Raw genomic sequence first — 25,108 nt, 5'->3', positions numbered from 1 at the left:
TGTCAATCACTGTAATGTCTGCAAACCTTAAATTAATCTGGAGTGATCTGGTGTTGGCACTGACGGGAGCTTCTGGGGCTCAAGGATGGCATTTTGGCCTCCATGGAAAAGACACCCTCTTCCTCTGGACAAGGGGTGGCTACATTCCGGCTGCTGGCTTAAAGCCCTGCCACTATCAGCCCAACACAGAAAAACAGCTCTGTGTGAGGCAGCAGTACCAGCGTGTTAGAAGTGAGCGGGGAGAAACTGCACCTCGCAGGCGGAGGGACCGAGAATGGTGGCAACCGGAAGGTTATTCCCAGCATGGCCACCGACCGCGCCGAGACCTGCCATGTCCTTCTTAATGCCCGTTTCCTCACCTTTAGAATAGTATTAGCACCCTTCTGCTACTAATCCACAACACGCTTCATCATGGAAACCATTAACGGGTACAAAATACTTTACAGTAAGCATGTTTACATGTTAGTCCCTTCCTCAAGGAGAGCAAGCCTTCACCATGCCCCCCCCGCTGTAATTAGCGTGTCCCCTGGCATCCCAGCAAAGCTGCCCCCAGCTTAGCATGTGACGGACATCACTGGGACAGATCATGCAGTCCTGCCAACTTAAATAATATATCAAGGGCAACTTGGAACACCCAAGGCAAGCAGAAATAGGCAGTTAAATAGTAGCAAGTACAAGCCCACAGTTTCTCCCTTATGTTTTGAAACATTCTGGGGACAAGTAACGTTACTGACTGTACAGGATACGGAGAAACTCGGCTTATCAGTTTACCACATGCAAAGAATTCGGTATCTCAGCTCTAATCCCCACTTTCGGGAGCAATCATTTGGCAGTCAGTCGGGGGGGGGGGGGGGGGGGGGCGGGGGGGGAAGATAGAAAACAAGGGGGAAAAAATCGTGCGAGTTTTTATTCTAATCAATGCTAGACTTCTGTAAAAGCGGCACAATGCAAACTACACAAAAGCAAGGCACTGCTGCAGTAGAGGCGAGCTATTAGAACAGGATTCAGCAGTAAGGATTTTAAAATGTGCATTTTAATTAGAACTCATTTAAAGCACAACTGATCAAAACAGTGATAATGAGAGAAGCCTAATTAATTTTTGTCTAAGTAACGAAGTCTCATTACAGAAGGGTCTTCGGAAGAAAATGGTTTGGGATGTTAAAAACAGGGTGTTTGTAATGAGACACAATACTGCTGGGAGCCTGGAAGCCAGACCTAGAGCTTTCACAGGACTGCAGCAGCCACTGTATTAATCTTTTAACAGGAAAAAAGTAACCCTACTGAGATGTGACATCCCATTTATAGCCGAGTTCTGAGTTGCAACCATTGGCAGAGATATTAAAACACAATCAAACAGAATGGCATATTATAAAACAAATATAAATACAATTAAAACCGTATTAAGTAAAAGATCAAAGCAGGCCAAAAAAAATAGGCAGTTTCCAGGGGGTTCAAGGTTCAGACTGTAAAGGAGGAGCAGAAGCTTGGAGATCTGGAGCACTTCTAAGGACTAAGGAACTAGCAATTTCCCCAAGTACTAAAGAATTAAAACGCTGTAGATGGAGGACAGCTAACTGGGGGTGGCTACAGGAAGAGAAAATGGTTACTTTTGAACCAAAAATAAGTATTGTAACATTTAAAGAGCATAGCCATTCAAAAAGAACAGCAGCAACGGGCATGCCTCCCGGTCCCTATCTGAGGGCAATACAAAGGCCGCTCTGTAAGCAGCATGTCAGGAACGGGCTGGGACGGTGGCTCCCACAGCAGACCTCTGTCTTGAAAAGACCTGTGAGAACCCCCCCAGGTTTGAAGTACCACCTCCCCCTAAGCACTGCCTATCAACAACAGAGAGCTCAAGCTCCAGCAAGCACAGGGACAGGTATAAAATATAATAAAAGATAATAATTTTGTTAATAATCGTGCTAAACAAAGCATCACTTTATAATTAAACAGTAATCAACTGCTCTGTTAAAAAATAATCTTTCCTGGGTTTGTTGAGCTTTAGTATAGCAAAGTGACAGGTACCAGGCAGGGACAGTTTGATCTACCTTGCGAAGATCAGCATTACAAAAGACAAGCGTCTTTCACAGGACCCTTCTGTCTAGTTTCTTACCAACCGTATATATCCCCCTCCTGCCGCTCCCCCCCCCAACCACAACTGCTCCCGTGTTAAACGTTTGCCAAAGCATGCCCCCGGTCTCTTAAACCAGGCTGTGCTTCCCCACCCACAAGCCGTACCTTGTACATTCATTTTTTTAACCAGTTTTTGCAGCTCAGTGATTTGGGGCCACCGCTTATCCCTAGCTGGCCAGGCAGCACCGGCATGCCAGAGGCAGCCACCAGCACCCAGTGCTTTAAATGAGACTGAGGCGGGGCTGATCTGAAGGGAACTGAAATCACAAGTGCCTAGACTTAACTACAGCGGGTGACAGGCAGGTGCTCCGGCACAGCTGCCTCCTGCTATGGCTCATCCCACGGCAGAAGGTAGGGCAGGAACACCTGCAACCGCCCCAGCATTAATCACCAAAGGTTGAGGGTCAGAACACTGATATAAAATCCTAATCAAACATCTGTTTCCCAGGGCCCTCCCATACGCTTCAAGGATTGAATCCACCCTCTGATTCCTTAACAATCACCTACCTGGTTGCCAGCAGCAAACCAGCAAGGGAAGACGACAAGTACTTGTTCTACAGAAGGCCACTCCAGTGTTTCACCTTTCTTGTTTTGTTCGGTTTTGGTTTTTCGCTTCAAAGAGAAAATAAACTCAACAGGAGACAAATGCATTTCATGATTTTTAATAATTTTGTGCCATGGTTTAACCACAGCATATTAAGAACAAGCATAAAATCTGTATTTAAAACTAACAACAGCACTTAGAGCAACATCTTCCTTTAAAAGTATTGCAATAAACAGACCTTAGGTCTAAAAACTAGGACATCACCATTTGCTCAATTAAAAGTCAGATACACAACAGCTGAAATCTTCTCATGTATATAATTGGGAGTTACGGTGGAAAATAAGCAACAAATTAATCGTGTTAAAAGGAAAATATTTTTTTTTAAAAAAATTAAAGCAAGCCAGGTTTGTCATAGCATCACGTGAACAGCTACTGAGAAACTCCAATACAGTTGTAAAGACTTACTGTTTTCAATAGCTTTGTTTTTACAACAATAAAGTTTAAAAGAAAGATTAAATATTGTTGATAGTGCTGTACATATTTCAGAATAGCTTGAAACAAAATGGACAAAAATAAGAGGTGCTGGAAACATGATCTCGAAAACCACAATGTTGGAAATACAAAAAAATCCATAGCGCAATAAAGCATTTTACACTGTAAAATAACTAGCAAGAAACAACAAAGAAAGGGTCAACACTCTAAAACCAGGCATTTGATGGTTAATTTTAAGTGTAACAGCCTGACTGATGTGCATACCATCATGAAATGCTCTGAGCACAGCAGCAATGGGCAGCTGATAGCTATACAAAGATAAAACCCCTATCAATGCTTATGTAGTCTTTGTACGGCAAGTAGAAAAGCTTTGTTAAAGAATATTAAGGTGATTTTTTTATTATTATTATTTTTGCTGTCCGGGTCTACGATGCCCGAGGCTCTCATAACTTCTGCTTACACTTCTTTTAAAATCTTGGCTGCCTGCTGTGCTTTGTGGTAAACGGAAAAGCGTGAACACAGCTGTGAATACACTTAATAGATAGTCTGCTCTTTCCACTGCAGCTTCAAAGCAAATTAGTGCCTCTAAAAGGAGACATGCTCGTGTTTGGTCCACTCAATATGCAAGTTTTGTTGTGATAAATCCTACCCTAGATTCCTCCAGTGGGAGGTTTGCTCTGTACAGTCTTCCTAGTCACGGCCTGCGGTTTTTTGTTTGTTTTCCTTCCTTCATGCACAGAAGTGGTACTGCAGTGCAAACAAAAACACGAAGGCGGCCAGGCAAGGTGTACTTCCACAACAATTACCCTATGCCCTGACAAACAATAAATGAGTTAACGAGTGACAGTCATGAAATATGCGCATTTCCCTATGGTACATGCTTACTGATAAAAGAGCTCGATACATAGAGGGATGGATACAAGCTACCTGTAAGGGCTTGATGATGCAGAACTGGCCATAAAAAACTTACACACTTCTTTAAAACAAAAGAACCCAAAACAACCATGATCAACATTCGGGTACAGGACTCCTGTGAGGGCTTTTTAAAAGATATTTACAAACGAGTAGCTGAAGTTTCAGGTCGGCAGAGAAGTCGTGAAGGACTGTGCTCCCAGGGCACCATCCTCCAGCGTGACGGACCAGATGGAAAGCCCACTCACACCAGAGGAAGCCTCCCCACTGACTTCACTGGGCCCTGGATAAGGCCCCCTGAGTTTTAGCATAGCGTTTAGCTAGTCATCTGAAAAACTAAACCGAAACGCCATCTCAAACATATCCCAACACGCTGCTACCTTACATCTGTGGTTAAAGCCTAACAAGTATAAAAAAGCTACATACAGACATGAGAATCTATGGAAGATTAGTCGGTATCCATCTGTGAGAGGACTAGTCTGTCTGGGACCAATAAACTTTTATATCACCTACCGTCCTGGGATAGTTAGAACAAACAGTTTAGAAAAATAAGTACAGCATCTGCAAGTCTCTACACTAGAACTTCATGGTGAGTTTTCCTGAGGTATTTGCTTTACCAAAGAGCCCATACCGACGGCATGCGGGGCACGGGGACAGACAGCCAAACGCGTGGAGACACCAGGGAGAACCAAACTGCCCAGGGAACCTGGCAGAAAGTTCACGCGTTTCATTACTTTCCACACCGCTTCCCGTGTTGGGTCTGAACAGGTTTAGGTGTTTCTCCATAATCTTCAATACGAACCCAGGGTAAGCCATTGCTGTCAGAGGCCAACGCAGCAGCAGCGCTGCTGACTCAAAAGCTCACGCTCAAACCCTGCGTTCAGCTCGCTACCAGCTGCGGCTTTTCCTGCCTACCCTTAAGGCTTGCACCCTGCAGCCGCACAGGTCAGCAGCGAGTCCCAGCTGCACACCCAGCCTTAAGACAGTTTGCAGTGGCAGGATTGCACGCCAGTAGTGGGCACAGAGCAAGGGCTGGCTGTTGTCACAAAACTCTCGTTGGCCTAGTTCTGATTTTGCAGGGATGGTTTGGGTCAGTTCCCACTTGTCTGAGCTTCACTTCAAATCTAGGATGCGGATAAAAAGATTTGAAAGCTTTTAGCCCATTTCTAAGTTGTTTGTTTTTTTTTTTTTTTTAATATAACAAAAAGTTAATCAAGGATAATAATAAATAACGTATCTGCTGGAGAAGTAATAACTAATACTGGTCTAACTCGGCAACAGTGAGGCAGCAACCAATATGAGAAGCATCTAGTTGCAAGGTTAAAGCTGTGGAGGTTTTGTTTGTTTTGTGTTTTTTCCTTTTTCTTAAAGTGACACATCTAAAAAAAAAAAAACAAACCTTCACAGCAAAGATGCATCAAACGACCAATCGCTATACACAGGCTATTCAAAAAGGATTTGTTCAAACTTTTTCCCTTATGATATTATATTGATATTTAATAGGAAAATAAAATACATAGACTTTTTGTCATTTGTGTGCATTCATTTGGAAATTTTCTTACAAAAAAGGACCAAGCACAGAAGTTGGCATTCACAAAGTCTATGCCATTTTCTTTTTTGTGTTAAAATTGGTATCATCTATACATTATCTTACAGTATTAACAACATCTATTTGTTTTTGTATGTTTGTTTGTTCTACCCATTGGGTAGGATATGTGCATAATATATTCAAGTTATACACAGCACCATACAAAGAAAAAAAACCCAAACAAACCAGAAAAAAAAAGACAGACAACTGAAAAAGCACCATTTTAAGTGAGGCACAACAAAGGTGGGAGCGTAAGGCCTGATCCAAAGCCCCCTGAGGTTGGCAACAGTCCTCCTACCAACTTCATCGGGCTTTGGATCAGGCCCTCTCGAGTGCAAGGGGATTCCTATCTGCTCAGACCTGAACATGAGGCACCTTAGTTGCTTACAAACTACCGACATGCAAACCTCCTAAAAAATTATATCTAATACGGACATATATAATTTATTAATAAACCTACCACGGCGGACAGACAAGCACAAACCAAGGAGCGAAAGGAAGAAGAAAAGAGACAGCTTCATCAGCCACGAAATCCTACACACACCACGTTGTTTCAGAAAGCTCGTATATCAAACCATTTAAAACAGCAGCAGCAGCAGCAATATAGCAAAGAAATGACAGAGTCATCTCTGGCAGTAAATCACACGGCTGTCAGAGGGAAGAGGGAAATATCTAGGTTACAAGTTTGTTTTTTTATTGTTAACCAACAAAAAAGGTAAGCTCTCTTATAGCAGGAAAGTGATGCTAGCAATACCCGGGTTGCTTGTATTCGGTCTAAAAATGGAAGAGACAACAGCAAGGCAGAAGAGCGAGCCAGGAGAGTTTGCAACACTTCTCAATACAAAATCGTGCTTGGTTTTCCCTTTCGAAAGCAGGAGAAACGTAGTCAGTGGTTACAAAACCGGCATTATCAGTCCTGGAATATATTTAATGCAAACAGTTGCAATTTCAAGGAAACACCCGCAGACTCCTCCACTGAATGTCTGTGGTACTTAGTAGTGTGGTAAAAGCACTTAACTGAAACTGAGCCATCACCCACACTGGAGTGTGCTGGGAAGGGGCAGTGCAGGTCTGATGCTGGTTTTGGAGGCTGAACTTGGTGCAGCTTCTGCTAATTCCCCAAGTGGAGCCACACCAAGAAAATGACTCTTCTTTGCCGCTGCAAATGTGCCCGATGGGGCTTTTGCCAGCATAGCAACGGCAGTCGGAGGTGGGTCAAAAGGCAATTTACACCCCTAATTAATGAGCACAGGCTGGCAAACAATACATTAAGTAAGGGGGGCCGGGGGTGGTGGTGGAATCTTACCAACCCACATTTTCAGTTGGGACACTCAAAACTTTAAACTTCAATTTCCTAAAGAAACATTCACAACAGTCTTCAGACGGGAAACCTCTGCAAGTTCAACACACCCTCACAAAGGACTTTTCCATGCTCTGCAAGGCTTCAACAGGTCTCAGACAATTAAGAGCATGCCTCCTTCCAGGGACTTAAAAAATTGAAACATTTGGGGCTACTTCAGGAGAAAAGCTGTTAGTCACACTTGTTGGCAAGCACACAACACAGTGTGGGAAAAGACCAGATGTGTGTAATTGAATTATTTGGAACAGCCTTTATCTAAAAAGCAAAGATGTAATCAAAAGCTAGCCTTCATCTGAACCCACTGTACAAATGCATCACTAGGTTCTCAGCATCAGCTAGGTCTGAAAAAACACACTTCTGAGATCTAGAGTACAAGAAGTACATTTCCTTCCTGTACATCAATAAGTTAGGGTCGTCCCAAAAGCACAAGGATTTTTCAAAGCTCACCCAAAAGGAGACTGCTGTTGGATGGAACATGCACTAGCACACCAAGTCAGGGGCAAGGATTTGCGAAGCAAGGAACTCCCTACTGCTAAAAGCAGGGCCACAACATTTACATGACTGAAAAGCAAATATTCCTCGTGCATCCAGCTGTTTGATAAATGACCTGTCACTGTTCCTGAGAGCACAATATATAGGCATTTAGCACTTCCAGAAGGTGACTGTGGAATAGTAACTAATATATAAATGATCGAGGGGTAGGATACAGGCAGAAGTTTGCATGCAGGTATGTATACACACATGTGCATGGACATGACTTAACTGTAATGACCAGAGACAACTTGTGAATAACCCTAAACACCTTCAAACGTACCAGCAAGCCTACTGTTCAGCCTTGGGGGAAGGGAGGGGGGAAAGCAAAGAACAATTTTGGAGCATATCTATTTTCACCAGCACATTATTTTCTTTCCCTTTGCCTATGAAATAAGGTTACCTTAGTTACCACAAGCGTTCAGGGCTCAGAGTCAGAGAAAGGTTAGTAATCTATCTTCTCCAAAACATTCAAGCATTCCTTACAGATCAGGATGTCAGTTTTAAGATCCAGTATCTCACTACCTGGCAGGGTTACAAACAACCACTTGAGACAGCACTGTTCCAGACAGCCCATGCACAGGACTCTCCAGCAGGACAAGGCTTTCTTCCCTGTTGCAAACAAAAGTGCACTCTTCTAGAAACAATGTCATTTACTCCTTGCCCTTCCCTGAACCACATTAACAGGAAGAAAAAAAAAAAATCATCAATCTCAGCAACACTTTTATATACATATACATATACATATATTTCTGCACCACAAAAATTCAGAGATTTGGGGTAACAGGAGCAGCTTCCAGCTGGGACAAACTGGTGGGAGACGTGGGCAAACAATAATAAAAAGCCAAATGAAGCACAGCTTGACCCACGGTTCCTGCAGATTCCATAAAAGCAGGAACTAAATACCTTCCTCACTAACGATCAAGAACTCGCATATGGGGCACGCATCTGAGTTTTCATACTCAAAAGGGGAAAGTATACTGTAATAAAGTCACATCAGACCGAGACTGGGTTAAGTGCAGAGTTCATCAGTGACAACACTAGGAGTAGCTCAAGTAGGTCCTCCCTGACAAAACCCACCTGTAACGCAAAATACCATGAGGGATCTGAACACTGCTCCATAGAGTGGGTACCAGTCTTCATATCCCTCACTCACATCTTTCAAGCAGTGTCACATACACAGAGCCTATTTGTACAGCACTGAGATGAACCCAACCACTATCAGGCTAAACATACATCCAGAAGTAGAGCTGAGTGCTCCATCGAGAAACTTTTTTTCTAGCCCTACAAGATCACAGGAGAACACCAAAGATCGGGCATATTTAGCACCAAGAAGGGATCCATGCCAAACCACATAAGGGAAAAATTAACCTTTGCAGAAAGATGATAATAACAACAATAATAACGCTGCTTTATTTCTTAAAGGTACACTTAAAAAAACCCTCCACTTTTAACCTGAATATTTCTAAAACGGGGACACCACTGGACTGAATTTTGGGAAGATGGGTTACTGGGCAAAGGTCAGGAGGTGCAACCAGAACTCAGGCTAATACGATCCATCGCACAGAAAGTTCCACGCATGTATTATGTGGGTTTTGTGCACAATATGCATAAACCAAAACCCCACTACTGAGGTATAATCCACATGATTAAATCTACAATGTTTTCAGAAATCTTTTATAATTTAAAAAGCTTCATTTGAGTGGCTGTGGAATACAGTTCATCAATTCTGGCTATTTTCAAAGGGAGTTTTCCGTAAGTGCTTTATAGAATTACCTACCTTCAGAGATCGCCAATTTCTAAGCCCGCAAAGATCAACAGTGCTATCTAATTCTGATATTCCTTCTTTTACCATTCTGTTCTGTTAGCCATGGTATATTCTCTTTCACCGCAACAAAAGAAAAACACACACTGTTGCAACATACGGACGGCACTCCCATCGGAGATGACTAATACTCATCAGAAAATACCATGTTTACTCCTATAAGGGGCTCCAAAACAAAAGTAAATACCATATTTACTCCTTTAAGAGGCCCTGAAACAAAAGTAGCAGATTGCAAACTCACCTATAGCAAGCAACAGATGACTACACTTTCAGAGCTGACAGGTACACTGGCTGCACATTAGCTTTGCACACAGCAGAATATGATGAGAAGGCGAAGATGCACAAGGAAACGCAACCATTAGGTGAGCAAATACTAAGTTCTTGTTAAACAAATCTCTTCCACAGAACTCTAACAGGTTACGTTTTCCACGCAAAGGAAAACTTCCTCAATCATGAAAAATTAAGAGACAACAATGCACATATCATACCAGACAACGTTAATGGGAAATGCATAAATCTACTGGCATGCAAAGATGGCAAAAGATGGCGAAGGGCCGTCTTCAAAGAAAGCATGTTCCCAAGAGGTGACTTCGAAGGCAACTTCAAGGCTCACTTCGCTGAGATCTGTGCATGGGGAGAAGTTGGTACTCAACCGGTCCAAGCCCAGGGCCCAGTCCAGGTGTGCTCTGCCATGACGACCGAGTTCCAGCTGTTCTTACATGACGGCTTCTCAGCTACATAATCCTCGTTTAGGCAAAAGCACAGTATCCGTATAGGCACGTGCATTCTCTGGCTTACAAGCTCACTTCTGAAGGACAATAAAAGTCACTGAAGACCAAACCCAACATTTGCTGGTTTTCTCTTGTTTGGGTTTGTTTGTTTGCTTTTTAACTAAGAATTATGTTCATAGGTTATTTGCAAAAATCTAGTTTCACAGCTTTTATTCCCAGGAACCAGACATGATGAGAGCCCTAGCTGACTGACAGCCACCTAGTCATCTCCTAAACACCTGTCCTGTGGGTCAGGGAGGGGGGCGGGGGGAGTAAAACCCATCATACAATCTCTCTCTCTCCCTTCAAATAATACATAAATTAAAAGGCAGCTTTACTCTGCATTACCAGCACGACTCAGACCAAAAAACAATTACAGAGACAAATGGGGCTGCATATTCAGACTAACAGTTACATAAACGATTTCTAAACTAGAATAAAATCAAACTACCTTATGGAGAAAATAATCTACACTGAGGCCCATAAAACACACACACAGACATGCACACTGTTTTGGCATTAAAACTCTGCATAGATCAAAGATGCACTTCAGTTATCAGAGCCCCTGGTGTACAGAAGTCCTGCAGAAATCCTCCGGCCATGGGACCAGGCGCTAGGGCACGGCACTCAGTGGCTGCTGCCCCTAACCAAGCACAAGGCTTAAGAAAATAGAAAAAAGTGAAAGAACTTGAAGTGAACAGGTCTATGACACACTCATACACATATATATTAGAGACTATTCAAGCTAAGACTCCAAAGGTTCTTACTTTTAAGTCGGTTTCCGAAATGCATTTTAAGTGCAAGTTGTGCTTTTTCATGTGCTTGTGATGCCACTACCACCATTCGTCAACTGCCTTCCAGCACTGCATGTGCTTCCACACAGAACCAGCCAGGGAAGAAACACCCCACATGCCACTTTACAGGCAGGTAACATTTTCCAGCTACTCTGAAGACCAGCACGGCAAAACCAGGGCTTACAGACACTTGGTTACTATGTGAGTCATCTTTACCCATGAGTGTAGTCCTGCTGGCGTCAGCCGGATGACGGGCATGGAGGAGGGTTTCTGCAACAGGGCCCAGAGCAAAATGCTTCGCAGTGAGCATAACTGGTGCTCCCGTGTCACTGCCAGGGACGCCACAGAAGCCAGCACCACTGTCACAAGCGCTCTCGGTCCTGCTGCAGAGAAAGCATGGGGGGGGGGGCTACAGCTACAACAGCCCCTTCACTTCAACAAGATGAATCTCCAGGACTGAACTTCAGTATCTGAAGGATGAAACAGAGAGCGAAAAGCACAACAGAGTCTCACGTATTTGAACAGCACTGCAGGGGAAAAAACCCATCTTGCATTTTTACACAATTTATTGCATAATGTCATGATATGTGTGTCTAAATACATTTCAGGCTACAGCGAGGACAAAAGTCTCTAAAACTGTAAGTACTGGTGATGCTGCATTATGAAAACAAAAGAATGGCAGCACTTAGCATCAATACAAATTAACACATCTGGGATTTTGTTTTGCCATTTACAAAACAAATAGTCTACACTAAAAATCAGCTAAAACCTAAGTGATGGAAAGTGCTGGGATTTCATATTTGCCTTCTTCCATCCAAAAGTCTCCAAGACACTTCACTGATGCACTGTTATTCGAATGCAAATTATTGCAAAGACAAGCGTCCCTGTAATTTCTTGATTTGTAAAAGCCAAGAGATGTTAGGCTAAGTCCTGTCCCCTTTTTCTAGCAAACCTGGGGGGAAGGGGGCAAACTCCTCCAGATTACTTCTGGGGCTCTATCATTATTCCACAGGTCAAAAGACGACATATAGAAGAACTTCACATAAAACAGTTCCCTCATATATATTTTTTTAAAACATTAAGATAGTGCAACTTTTTAGAACACATTTATCACAACACAAATTAATTCCTTGCATTCATCTAAGTTCTCAACTTTATACCTTGGCACACAAAACAGGAATTTTGTTTCATATTAAAAAAAAATCCATACCCTGGGAGAAAAAAAAAAGCAAACTAGCCAATTCTTCCCCCATTTATCTAGCAAAACCACCTTCTTCCTTCTGCCATTCAGTGAGTATAAAACAGGCTGTACAAGCCATTTCTGTGCTAAGTTAACTTTTAGAATTAAATAATTGAAATAGTTTATTAAAAAAAAATAATATATCCCCCCTCTCCCCTGAAACACTGCTCGCAGACAAACTGAATGGAAGTTTGTATTTCTTTCAATCTGCTTTGCATGCAATTCCCCTGAAAGGAATCAGAAACAAAGAACTGGTTTGCACGTTTGGTTTTACTAAGTTGTACCACGTGAAACGTAACAACATTGTGCACTGGAGCATGGGGGGGGTCTTCCTCCACTGCCCTGCATGAACCTCTCCTCTTCAGTTCAAATGCACCTGGGCGAGTAACTTAGACCAGGTTTCCTGGTTTACGGTCTTGGCCTTTGCTGGGGACTATTGTGCTCTCTGAATTGTTCTGCTGAAACTGAAGTCTGCTCCCCCTCTGTGAGGAAGGAGGCACGTTGTTGTGCTGGTGATGGAAAAAAGAGGAGCCTGGGTAATGCCCCATGACCTCACTGTATGTCGGGGGTGGTCCTTCCATCCTTCCGTTACTGCTATAGTTGGTTGCACTTATGCCCGAATTGCTGCTGGGTGGGCAGGGGCCCCCATTGTACATTGAGATGTCTATCAAGTCGCTATCAAAAATGGTTCGGTTGGGCGGTGCCCTGACAGATTCCCGGTTGAGCTCCATCTGCTGTTCTGGGTCCCGGAGCTGCAGGGTGCACGGGCCTTGGTACGGCGGTGGCTCTTCCCCATCGGAGAGGGAGATGGTCGGAGGGAGGTCAATCTCATGCTGCATGTAAGGGTAAGTGGGCTGGAAGCGACTGAAACGGTCCCGCTGCATAAAAGACGGGGTGGTAAACCTGTCCCTGGACCTTGGAGCATACATGATCTGAAATGGGAAGAGACACACACGTGACTCTATATCTGAGCAAAGCACTGTGGGGGCGCCGTATTAACAAAGAATTGATAAAATGCAAAATGATTCTCTTTGCCACCCATCTTAGGAGGTTAAACCCAGGACACACTTGGACGCGTGCTCCCACATGCGTGCACGTGATAAGAACAGGTAGGAGTTGCAGGAAGGAATTCAACATACTTGAGAACAGCTTCATGAAGGACGACCAAGACCCCACACAGCTCCTTCTGACATTAAAACATGCAGTGCCAACGGAAAATTATTCTGCTTCTGAACAAAGAAAGACATTCTCTCTAGTCTTGACAATTGACTAGTTCTACAAAAGTGTCCCAATACTGAATTTCAGCTGCAGCCTGAGCCTCCCCCTCCTACTCAGAGTTAATGTAATACCCGCATCATCAAAGAATTCAGATGGTCATTTTAGTACATTTTGTAAAGGCCCGGCATATCTCACGCCTTCACTACCACAGTGTATCAGGTGTCCTCCTCCTCAGTTCTCAGCCAGAAATCAGCCTCCGGGGAGGACCTATAAGGCTTCTGTGCTGCAAGTGGAAAAAATGTCCCTGGCATATTAAGCCCCACAGAAGGTCAGGCTTTACAAAAGGAAGAGTTCAAGGTACTCTGTGAGAAGCTATTGCTCCTCATTTGGTCTATTCCAGATCTAGACAGACACATCAGCTTCTTAGATCTAGATCTATCAAACTGCTCTTCTCATTTCTGGGTCCACACAGAGCAAGTCTTTAGCCCCTGACCCTCACAGATGCAGGGCCAACCACCAGGAAGCTTTGCCGTTTGTCACAGGAGAGCTGGACCACTCGGAACAATACACCCACAAATCACACACAGACCAGCGATCTGTGCTAGCTGGAAGACAGGAGACACCGGTGATAGGATATGTGTTGTAAATCCAAGAAAAACTCAGGAAGAAGAGCAACTGGTCTCCCCGCTTCTATTGAGTACTCTTAATTACTGAGCCACTGCATGACAGAGACACACCTCCACCACTTTACCTGTGAATGCCTGCTATGATACAGGGAGCTGCTGATGGAGATGACGTGTCAGGTAGGCAGAATTTTATTCTTTTAATGAAAAAGTCTTACGCATTTATGGAATGGGAGTTAAGGCAGGCTCAGATGTCCACATGAACCTGGCTCTTAGTCTACACTGAAAAAGCTTTATTTCCTAAACAGATGCATGTTTTTGAAAGGAATTAAATATACATTACAGGAAAGAGGAAAGTACATGGTGAAGATAGTAAGAAATCTGTCCATACCTCTGAAGCACCCTGGCGCGAAACCGAGCTTTCTGAAGGCCACAAGCACCCTTCCTGGAATGTAGAAGAAAACAAGAAAAGAGGAAAAATTAATAGATCACATCACCATCCTGCCTCAGTGCCAAAACTCTTACAAGCAGTCAGCTTTGAAGGACTGGCCCTCGCCACCCAAACAGAGGTGGTAAGCAAGTAACATCCCACCCTGTTCTTTCCAAAACTAGAGCAAACAGCAGCTCTGCACCCAAGCAGGTCAAGATTGGTCCATTTTGCAAGTGCTGAGATGCCATCCACAGCACCCGGCTGGTTGCAGCTACGACCATGTTGCAACATGCAGGAACGACTGCGGACACTTCAGCGCTTTTGTGCTGAGCAGGTACCTGTCACCTCCCAGCTCGTGACAAGGCCACATCAGCGAGGTTGGCAGGTCCAACGAAGTTGACCTACCAGCCAGGATCCCAATTACACGCCAAAGCTGAAACAGTTCGCAATGAAACCTGTCGTCTGTAGTCTCAGTGAAGTGACAGTCACTCTAAACTCAGGTATATTCTGGTCAAAACTGCCAGTTGCCCAACTCCCGCCATAAGCAGTAGTTAGACGGCTGGGTTTCAGCCACCTGTTCCCCTCTTCAACCACCTCCCCAAACACCTTCTCAGGCCAAAGTATTTTCCCTCTCATGCCTTGAGAGCCTGGTTCTGATGCTGTACCAGCACTCAGGGCAGAATAAGAGTGAAGAACAACATGTCAATAAGGGAAAACAGCTTAAGGTATATGATAATTTTTTCTTCTTAATTAATTGTTTAGAGTATCACTAACTACCACAATGGGTTTATTTTACTGGAAATTTCAAAGCTGAAAAGGACACGTCAGAAAGTATAAAGCACAGAATTTCAATCTTGGTTCAGAAAGAGAAAATCCAAACATTGTATGGTCACAACTATTTTCGTGGTGCCAGTTCAAGTTTCATGATTTTATAGACACAAGAAATTTCAGGAACAGGAAGGAAAAAGCATACTGTCCCCAAAAGCACTACCTTGTGTAGACTACTTTCAAATCTTACCATACTGCTTCTTCTCACCATAGCATCCTTCAACATATTTCAGATGTAAAAACAGACCTAACTAGATGTTCATCATGACACTCAGAGACCAAAAGCCACCTGTGATCTGGTCAGGAGAGTCCACCCCAGAGGAAAGCTGCTCTGAGAGGAATCTCCTACAGGATTCAGCTGTTAAGGGAAATGCTTTGAATAACAAATCTGGTCAACCACTTTTCTTACGTAACTTTAGAGAGCAGAGGCAGGGAGGCTGACAACTGCAATTGTTTACAACCTCCCTTTGAAAGTATCCCCATGTGCAAAGGCCTGATACGAAAGACAAATCTTACGTAGTCACATATTTCAGTGCCTATATAAGGTTTTGTCAAAAGAAGAAGTTGTAACTGTGTAACTGTATATAGACATGTACATATACATGTACTCACCTTCCTTTCCACCCCTCCATCACCTGGATGCCCCCATTTTGAAATATCTGAGGGTATAATTGCACAATTAAAAACTATCAGGTTATCAGCAGCTAACCCAGCAGGCTCCAAGCCTGTTGCAATTGTTAAGTAAAATATATTAGTCAAAGCTACACTGCTCAATTAACTGCCCGTGAACTACAGTCCATACACAGCCCAACAGCAGATTCCCAAGTGACAGTCTGAAAAATATGATTTATGTAACTGTCTTGGTCTCACGTTTAATGTGTTCAAGCTCAGAAGAGAGGAAAAAAGGCAAACCCAACCCAGAAAGGAATTCCATTTGCCACCACTACACGTTACTTCAACTCCCTTATGGAAGAGAGTTTCTGATGTGGAAATGATGGCTCCCATCCTAGGGCTCATCTCCCCTAAGGCAGGAGAGAGTAAGGAGAGTTGAGGGAGACAGTGCAGTATATGGGGAAAATCTCCTTGCACTGAGATGGAACGGGACCTGCGTGCTGAGCCGAGGCATGCAGATGTGGTACCAGCAACGCCTTAACAGAATCAACTTGCTAGAAGAGTGGCACTGGCCGTTACTTCTACTGCTGCTAACTCCAGTACACTAGAAGACCCTGCCTGGAGGCACTGCAGCTGCTACAGGGACCACCCAGAGTGCAAGCAGGGTGCTGCAATAGGCAGACCAAGACTACAAGACCAAAGGAGCCCAAGGCTCTCCCAGCTCTGGGCTAACTATTGAGGAGGTAGACAGCTTGGGATGCAGCCGAACTGCAAGGTTGTGAAATGGTTAGGATGCAATGATGTGTAACAACATGGACTCTGTCTCACAGTGTGTCCTGCAGCCCACGTGTAACTACTCCCTTCCCTAAGGTTTCCTCTGGAGAGAGCAGCAGGCTGAATAAATCATTTGGCAGCAGCCAACCCCCAGTAAGATCTCTATCCCAGGAGCCAGAGAACTCCCCAGGCAGATGGCTGGGTAGCATGTGCGCAGCACGCCCACACTTGGAAAACACCAGGCTCACACACCACGTGCAGACCAACCTCACCATGCATAGCTCGTTGGTCCAGTGCCATAGTACAGGAATCTCTCATCACCGCTAGAGTAAGCCCAGACCAACCGGCCCAATGTAGGAAAAGGCGGTATGCTCTTACTTCAGGCAGTCTTGAAACGGACAGCAAGAGAGGCAATGAGAAAGGGAAGGCGTTAGCAAGCAACTGGGTTTCCTGCACTCAGCTATAGAGAAACCCCTGAACCCTTCTAGGACATGAATTTATTGTACAGTGACCTGCAATGACACATATAAACACGTAGAGGGGCTTCCTAGACTTTAAGAGGAGAACAGTATGACAGCATGGGAAAGAGTACAGAGAGAAGAGAGAGACAGAAAGAGACAAGGGACAACCTGCCAGGGCTTAATTGTGAATGGCTCTATGAAGTTTTTATTTACATGTATTTGAGGGACAGAATAGAACAGGAAAATAATTTATGCCTGATATCATGCACTAGATACCCCTTATCCTTTTACATAGCACGTAATTCACGAGGTGCCTCCGACCCAGACTCCGCAGCTTGCTGCTGAGCAGTGTGGCTCCCGCTTCAGGGCTGGCCTGGGAGCTGCCAGCTCGGCGCAAAGGCAGACTGCTCAGGTCTGTCCGCAACCACTTACTTAGACATGCGCTTCCGCTAACAGCCCAAGGCTAAGAGAAAAGCTAGGAAATGAATAAAAATTTAACACACTGAAGTCCTTTGATGAGTCTTACCCTGAGATGCTGGAGGTTTTCTGCACTTTGCCTTCCATAGATAAACCCCATCTCCTCTACAGAAGGTGACATCTGTCTGGAACAAGAGAACTGCGTCCAAACAGGTGCCTGCACCATCTTCCCGATTTGGGTCTTTTCAGTCATTCTGCCTTCCTGAAATCACTACATCCACCACAGGAAACTTACTCTCTACCCTTCTCAAGTCTTTCATATCAGGGAAATCCTCTCTCCCCTAAACTGGGCAGATACAACCTAATCCAAGGGTTGGTGCCCACCTACCCCTATGTTCGTTGGGTGATGACAAGGGGATGAGAGGAGAAGAAAGGAAAAAAACCTGTGTTGCAGAAGGAAAATACCGCCACGACTTTTCTTTCCCCAAGATGTAGATGTAAGAAATAGCATGCTGGGACTGCCATCAACAATTTGGAGTGACCTACACTGTGGAAAAGTGTTAATTTCTTGCTCTCTCCCTGCCCCTCTACTTACAGACCTACATTCCACAACTAAAATGCTTCGCTGTGCTCAGGTCAGTGCAAATCAGGTAAGAACTGAGAGCATTTGTATTTATATTCCCTGATATTGTTTCTCTCTTTATTATTCAAAACAGCAAGGTATATTTCCTAATGATAAAAAAAAAACCTACTTTCAACTTCGTTTCACTCAGTGACTTCTCATCCTGTAAGCAAGACGGAATTGGACACAGGCAATACGGCTCAGCATGACGGCTAACCAGCTGCCAGGCCTGGCGCAAGCTGGCAGCCCCAGGACCGCACTGCTTGGCATCATGCGGATAGGAGCTTCCCAGCTACCAATGCCCCCTCACACCAAAAGCCCAGGGTGTTGTACAAGTAGGTTTTAGGTATGTGCAATCAAGGCTAAGCCTCAGCAAATGCCATTTATCCTTTTTTTTTCCTGTGGGCAATATATCCTTTACCCGCTTCTTATAGGTTCTCAGTAGCCATCCACTTCAACTTTCTCCTTCTTAAAGAGACTAAAAGTCTTCAGGCATGAGCTTCCATAGTTAAAAGTAACAGGAAGAGAAAGCTTATACATTCATTCCTATACTGTATTCATCTTTAACATTGTTCGGTTTGGGAACAAAAAAGAATGAGTCTCCATGGTAAATCCTAGCTCCTACAAATAACACCAAAACAAGAAAAATCCTAGGGATCCAGCTACATCACTTGCTGACCTTTGCGACTGCTGGTTTCACAATAAATTACAGAAATTAATGTTGTGATTAGGTTTTGAAATAACAGCATCATTTAATAAATCCAGCTGAGTGATTACTTATCTTATGGTAATGATTATTTAACTCAATATTGAGATCTTAGGAGATCGGAGAAGACTAAGATAATTGGTCTAATTCGTATTTTACAAATGTTTACAACCTCCAGAATTAAACAGTTTAGGAAGATTACTTTTTGAGGCCATTTTTAAACACTGTGCTTCCTGGACCACGTGGTGTCATCCAAACTACCTTGGCTGAGCATCAGCACATTGACAGACAGCAGGGAAGAAACGTACCTGAAGAAAAATTTTTAATTCAGGGTTAAGTTACAGGTGAAAATTTACATTCAGTAAGAAAAATTCCTCAAAGTGCAATAAAGCAAAATCATCCCTGGGCTGGTTTCAGCTAGGATAGAGTTAATTTTCTTCACAGTAGCTAGAATGGGGCTATCTTTTAGATTTGTTCAGGAAACAGTGTTGCTAACACAGAAATGTTTTTGTTATTGCTGAGCAGTGCTTACACAGCACCAAGGCCTTTTCTGCTCCTCACCTCACCCCACCCCACCAGCGAGCAGGCTGGGGGGGCACAAGAAGTTGGGAGGGGGCACAGCCAGGACAGCTGGCCCCAGCTGAGGAAAAGGATATCCCATACCATACAGCATCATGCTCAGCGATAAAAGCTGGGGGAACAGGGAGGGAGGGAGGGACATTCGGAGTGAGGGCATTTGTCTTCCCAAGTAACTGTTATGGAGCCCTGCTTTCCTGGGGATGGTTGAACACCTGGCTATTGATGGGAAGTAGCGAATTAATTTCTTGCTTTGCTTGTGTATATGGCTTTTGCTTTTACTTATTAAACTGTCTTTGTCTCAACATACAAGTTTTGTAACTCTTATCCCTCCAAATCTCTCCCCATTCCACCAGGAGCAAGCACCTCTGTGGTGCTTAGCTGCTGTCTGGGGTTAAACCACAACAAAACCACAGAATCCAAACTTTTTTACTGACTCTCAAGGAGATCTTCAGTTTTTCTCCAAGTTTAAGTCTCTGAGAATTAGAATACTGACTGAAACTATCTCCTGAGAAACAAAAGTTATTTTTTCACTTTCTGAAATGCATTACAAGTATTAAAAAGTCCCTCTTTTCCTCTCGATTAAACTCAGATTTTTTTGGTTTTTTTTTAATGGAGATACATGTATACACCCCTCTGGCACATGTGAGCGTGTCGGACAGCAGCGCCGTTTCCCGTTCCGGCCCTAGGTGGCAGCGATACATCACGCCGCGCTGCAGCGGCAGCTGGCTCGAAACGCTCCGGGAAGGCACAGGGGCCCTCCCGGCCTCTTCTCGGGTGACAGAGACCATCGCAGCTCTGCAGATGGCGACGTTTTCCCTGCTCAACACGAGCGAAACAAACTACTGCGTTATCCCCAACAGGACGACAAGGTTCCGGCAGGGCTGCTCTTCCCTTTAAAAGCTGTATTTCCCCAAGGGCAGGTACTTCCCCCAGTACCAAGGGGGAGAAGTACTACAGCGAGATAATTATGGAGAGCACCAAACCTCCCACATGTGGTAGTCCACCTCGCTACACTTAAGAGCAATAATTTCTGTTACTTAATGCCTTAAAACTTACTTCCCCAACTTCACAGCGCTTTACCACTTCAAGTAATCTTCATTTCATCCAAGCGATGGAAGTAAGTACTATTATCCTTCCTCCTTTATTTGGAGAAGAAGCAAGTTGCCCAAGGTGACACATTTGAGTCGGGAGCCACCCGAAGCTGGTGCTCCTCACTTTCTAGTCCTACCTGCTGGTTTCTTAGATGGTCCTGCCCTTATTAAAGATGTCCTGAACTTTATTGTGGTAGACTTCAAAGAGCAGCAGCCAGCCCATGCTGTCCCTACTGGCAGCACTCCCTGAAGAGACAAGCCCACATCCCTCATACAGACAGGAGAACACAGCACATGTCCAGCTCCTGCCAACTGAAGCCTGCCTGGTGCAAAGCAAAACGTTTAGCAAAGCACGGTGGTCTACAGCACTCACGCTCTCTCCCTGCTACAGACTGCGTTCACGTTCCCAGTGGCATTTTCTTTCTTTTGTACATGTCAGCAAGAAAATGAGAATGAGTGATACAGGGATACCAGCAGGGAACAGAAGGAATAATGCCAACACCGGCAGGGAACAATTTAAAAGGCCAAGAGGCAAGACTAAGATTTGAAATCACTGACAAATCCCTGGCATTGTCAATATTGAGTGTTTTCTGTCACCCCCCTAATGTTCCCCTTTTATTCTGAAATGCTGTTCTGGGGAAGAGGGCAATATTTTTACAGCTGTGCTCCTGGAGCCTGGCATTCACGATGGGCATTATCAATGCAGGTCCTAATGCAAGCTGACTAGCCCCAGCAGCAATGCTGCCCTGGGTGCTGGGCGGTGGGGTCCAGTCAGGGTGAGCATCTTGTGTGATAGATACAGGGACTTTGCCGCCAGGAGCAGGCCTGAGGCAGTCCAAGTGTTCAGTACCCCTTCAACATCCAGTTCATAAGAGAAAAACATGGAGACAGAAGCCACCAGGACAAAGAGAAGGAATAAATTTAGGAACACCAGAAGCTCATTAAGTACCTCTCTGTAAATCACTTAATCTCTTTCTCCTCAACATCCCCCTGAAAATCACTGGCGATGACACTAAGAGTTAATCATCAGAGAACAAGATCGATCTTTGTTTTGTCCCAGCAAACAGCACAGTGCCGCAGCAGCAGCTCAGCTGCGGCTACCTACACTCCAGCAGGATGGTTTTGGTTACCAGCAGTGCTGCCCTCCCAGTGCAGAGCCAGCAACACATACCTCCCCTGGGATATCAGGCATACATACCCCATACACAGATGTGCCTTTCCAAGGCTGCCACATGGCTCTGCCCCAAAACAACCCAGCACTCCACACCCCACAGCCTTCACATTCCCCTCAGATGCTCTGCAAACCGTGGCTCACTCCCGGCTGCGAAGCAAAACATGGCTGATGGACTGGGCAGCAGTGGGAAACCCTCCATATTTTATCCATTGCGGTATGGACACCATTCAGTACCATGTACACTCACTTCAGTGAGTCACACACACTGCTGCTCGTGACAACACAGCTGACACTCAGCATCCTTCCACCTTTCACAGTTAACGACCCCAAAATTTGTATTTCTGCTGGTGTTAAAACAGGGTTCAAATATTCTAAATAGCTACACTAGGAGACAGCAGGGTTTGCCTTGGAAGGGCAGGCAGCAGCCTTGGCAGTGCTGCTGCAGAAGCATCCAGTACTCCTGAGCACTCAAAGGTTGTCCTGACCCTGCTGTGATCTGTTTAAGGCCTCAGCACACTAACCCAGTTAATATAACAAGGACCTGGGCAAAGACTGGAATATGAGACTCCAGAGGGGATGAAAAGAAAAAAAAAAAAAAGATTAATTGGTGGCCACACTGGAAAGCATATTTACAGAACATGAATGTAACAGCTACTTTTCAGCATGCACTTATCAAAGGGGAGGGTTTTTGCTTCTGGGGTTGGTCCCTTTTCTGCCCTTCAAGTGTTACCAACACTTGTGATTCCAGTGATACTTCATCTTTTTAATACTCTAATTTCTGGGCTTGGAAGACAATGAGAATTTCAGCTTTAAGGCCTTTTTTGTTTTGGTTTTCGGTGAATTTTTTTTGTTTTTAACACAAAAGGAAGTTCATCCAGACAAAGAAACACACAAATACATTTTATTTCGTTATTGTGGAAGCTGTACTGCTCCATGAGTTTTACAGGTGTGAGGTTGGCAATAACAGCAGCAGATAATTTATCTGCTCATTTCTATTATAGTTTCTAGAAGAACCAGAATAAGAGAAATCATGTGTTCGATAGTTGGTCTTTACGGGGCCAGAAATCTGCACAATTCAGCCACAGCTCAGCTGTTGGATAGCACAATTACTAGAAATAGGACAGGGTTAAAGAAAGGAAAAATGAAGGTAACGAAAGGACAAAAAAAAAAAAGCCCCTCCAAATACAAAAGGCATGATTCTGCATCTTGGTACACATCTGCTACCTCAGTTACATGAAGGGGAGTTCACTTCATAGTTCACTACAGGAACTAGCCCACAGTCAATTAATTTTCTTTGCCATTTTCTTTTTAAGAAATACGGCCAAACTTCCTCTATTTCCATTCACTATTCCTCCACCAACAGAAAGCCTGAGTCAGAATGGTATTTTCTTCAGACATCAGTAGCTACTAAACACTTAAACCTGTTTTCAGAGTCCATATACCATTAAAAAACACACCCCACAAAACCATTCCCTTGGAAGAGAATCCACTTATCAATAGCATTTGCACACAGAACAAGGCCTGCCTGGTTAAAAAAATGAACATCTTTTCAAATTATATAATCTAACCTGCATCTTACTGCTCACGCGATTTCCCTTGTACAATTCACTCCTCCGTGGACAATAACAGACTGGTCATTTCCAGTTTCAGATCACAGAGCAAATGCTTTAGGTTCCCGACCCTCACGCAACACACACCGCTTTTCAGGTTTCCATTGTAAGCAGTGCACAACCAGTTTCTATCATAATGTCTTTCCAACACCTGAGGCACTGGGGAACTCAAACATATTTGACATCTGACCTAAGAGACCTCTTAGGTCCCATTCCCCACAAGTATGACCCAGCTTCAGCCTATCAGAAATCCAGGAGTCAATGACGACAAACCTATACCAGAGTTTTCAGAAGAATTAGTAACCAGTTCTCGCCAACTAATCATCAATTCCCATGAAGTGCTCACTTGCCTATGATTATCATGACTGAAAAGGGTGACAAACTGAAACTGAGTCAGTGTTTTAAAAATTATTTAAGAGCAGTTCTGGATACTACAGTGCTCCTAAGTCTCCACCACCAAACTGCATGTTCTTCTTCACAAGAAGGTGATGTTTCCTCCCTTGCATCTAAGAGAAAAAGGCATCACTTGCTCCGACAACAGAAATACTAACAAACCATAGAAAGGAAGGAACGCGTTACTCCATGCATTTGACAGCTTACTGCAGTTTAAAAAGATGTGTGAAGATGAAAATGCATTTCCTTTATCTCAAATTATTTAGTTTTAGGTACTTTTAGCAATTTTAGCTAACATTTTTCAGACAGAAGTGTGGGTCTTGAATGACAGCATCCATTTAAGAGTAACACAAATTAATCCAGCCATTTTTTCCAATCCTGAAGTCCACAAGGGCTCAAGGTTTGACAAGTTCCAGTTTTGTCTGTAAGCAAATTAAGAGCTAAATATTTCTGTGCTACCAAAGCACTAGAGAATGAGGCTACTTCCCCTCAAGGAGACAGCTCCTTTCGTCCTTGCACAGCCTCCAAGCTATGAGCTATTCACCCTAGCAAAAAGGCGCAGGTGATGCGCTAAGCGGGACCTTTGGGAACTCAAGTTGCCAGGGGTCCAGCTCCACAGCAGCTGCTCAGGTCCAGCCCTGGCTGTGGCATCCCTGTCTCCTCCCTGGCCCAGGCATTTCAGTCGTTTATCTGGCTGAAATCTAACTGAAAAAAACACGATTAGTGTTCAGCCAGATCAGTCCCCTGAGGCCTCTCACCATGACCCCAGTAGCTCCCTAAGCACAAAGAAGGAGGAAACACAGGACCAGGATGGAAAGAAAGGTGAAACCGTGGACTTATGACTGGTGTAAACCATTATGGGGCTACACCTCTCAGCTACAGTCAGTTTTTTTGACAACAAAATGAAATGAAAGTGTGAACCCAACACTGCTGCCAGAAGTTCGATGCACCAAAATGCTATCCCCACCAGTGGCCACTTGGCTATCACAGTTAGCAAAGAGGCCAAGGGGCACCACTCCAGGGACATTGAAAAGCACATCAGAAAAAGGACCTCCCTGCAACAGCAGAGGATACTGCCTGGCTTGGGGGGGGGATGTTCCAGGGCCACAGACACCCTGTGGTTAAACCCTCACAAGGGAGCAGTGCATACCACCCAGCAAACTCCTGGTCCCAAGGCAAGTTAGGGGCCCATTTACTGCTGGGTTGACAAAAGACAGCCTTAAGAGGTCTCAGCTGAGACTGTCTTAAGTGTTTGGCTCTGTAACAACACATCTTAACCACTCCAGTCCTTGGAGGGATCATTTTCTTGTTGTTTGAGTAAAACAAATGTTACATTTTGATGTAATTTGAGTGAAACAAACACAGGCCTTTACTGAGCCAG

The 25,108-nt window shown here is 44.2% G+C and overlaps 1 protein-coding gene across 8 annotated transcripts in view; it reads right to left on the bottom strand.

The window, feature by feature from the left end:
- Positions 1-2,779: 2,779 nt before the first annotated feature.
- Positions 2,780-25,108, bottom strand: part of LDLRAD4 (low density lipoprotein receptor class A domain containing 4) — a 294,829-nt gene continuing 272,500 nt past the window's right edge. For 6 of the 8 annotated variants that reach the window (XM_056332542.1, XM_056332540.1, XM_056332541.1 and 3 more), the window contains 2 exons: positions 14,422-14,475; positions 2,780-13,121 (listed from right to left, as the gene is read on the bottom strand). In XM_056332542.1, the coding sequence (XP_056188517.1) occupies positions 12,579-13,121; positions 14,422-14,475 (597 nt within the window). In that variant the 3' untranslated portion in view covers positions 2,780-12,578. Of the gene's footprint in view, positions 13,122-14,421; positions 14,476-17,661; positions 17,732-25,108 lie in introns of those variants that run through there. The other 2 variants (XR_008820903.1, XM_056332545.1) reach the window with 2 other exon arrangements.

This window comes from Falco biarmicus, chromosome 3, assembly GCF_023638135.1.
Source record: "Falco biarmicus isolate bFalBia1 chromosome 3, bFalBia1.pri, whole genome shotgun sequence".
Classification (NCBI taxonomy): Eukaryota; Metazoa; Chordata; class Aves; order Falconiformes; family Falconidae; genus Falco; species Falco biarmicus.
The sequence above is the reverse complement of the archived record's forward strand: the minus strand, read 5'-3'. Positions and strand labels throughout refer to the sequence as shown.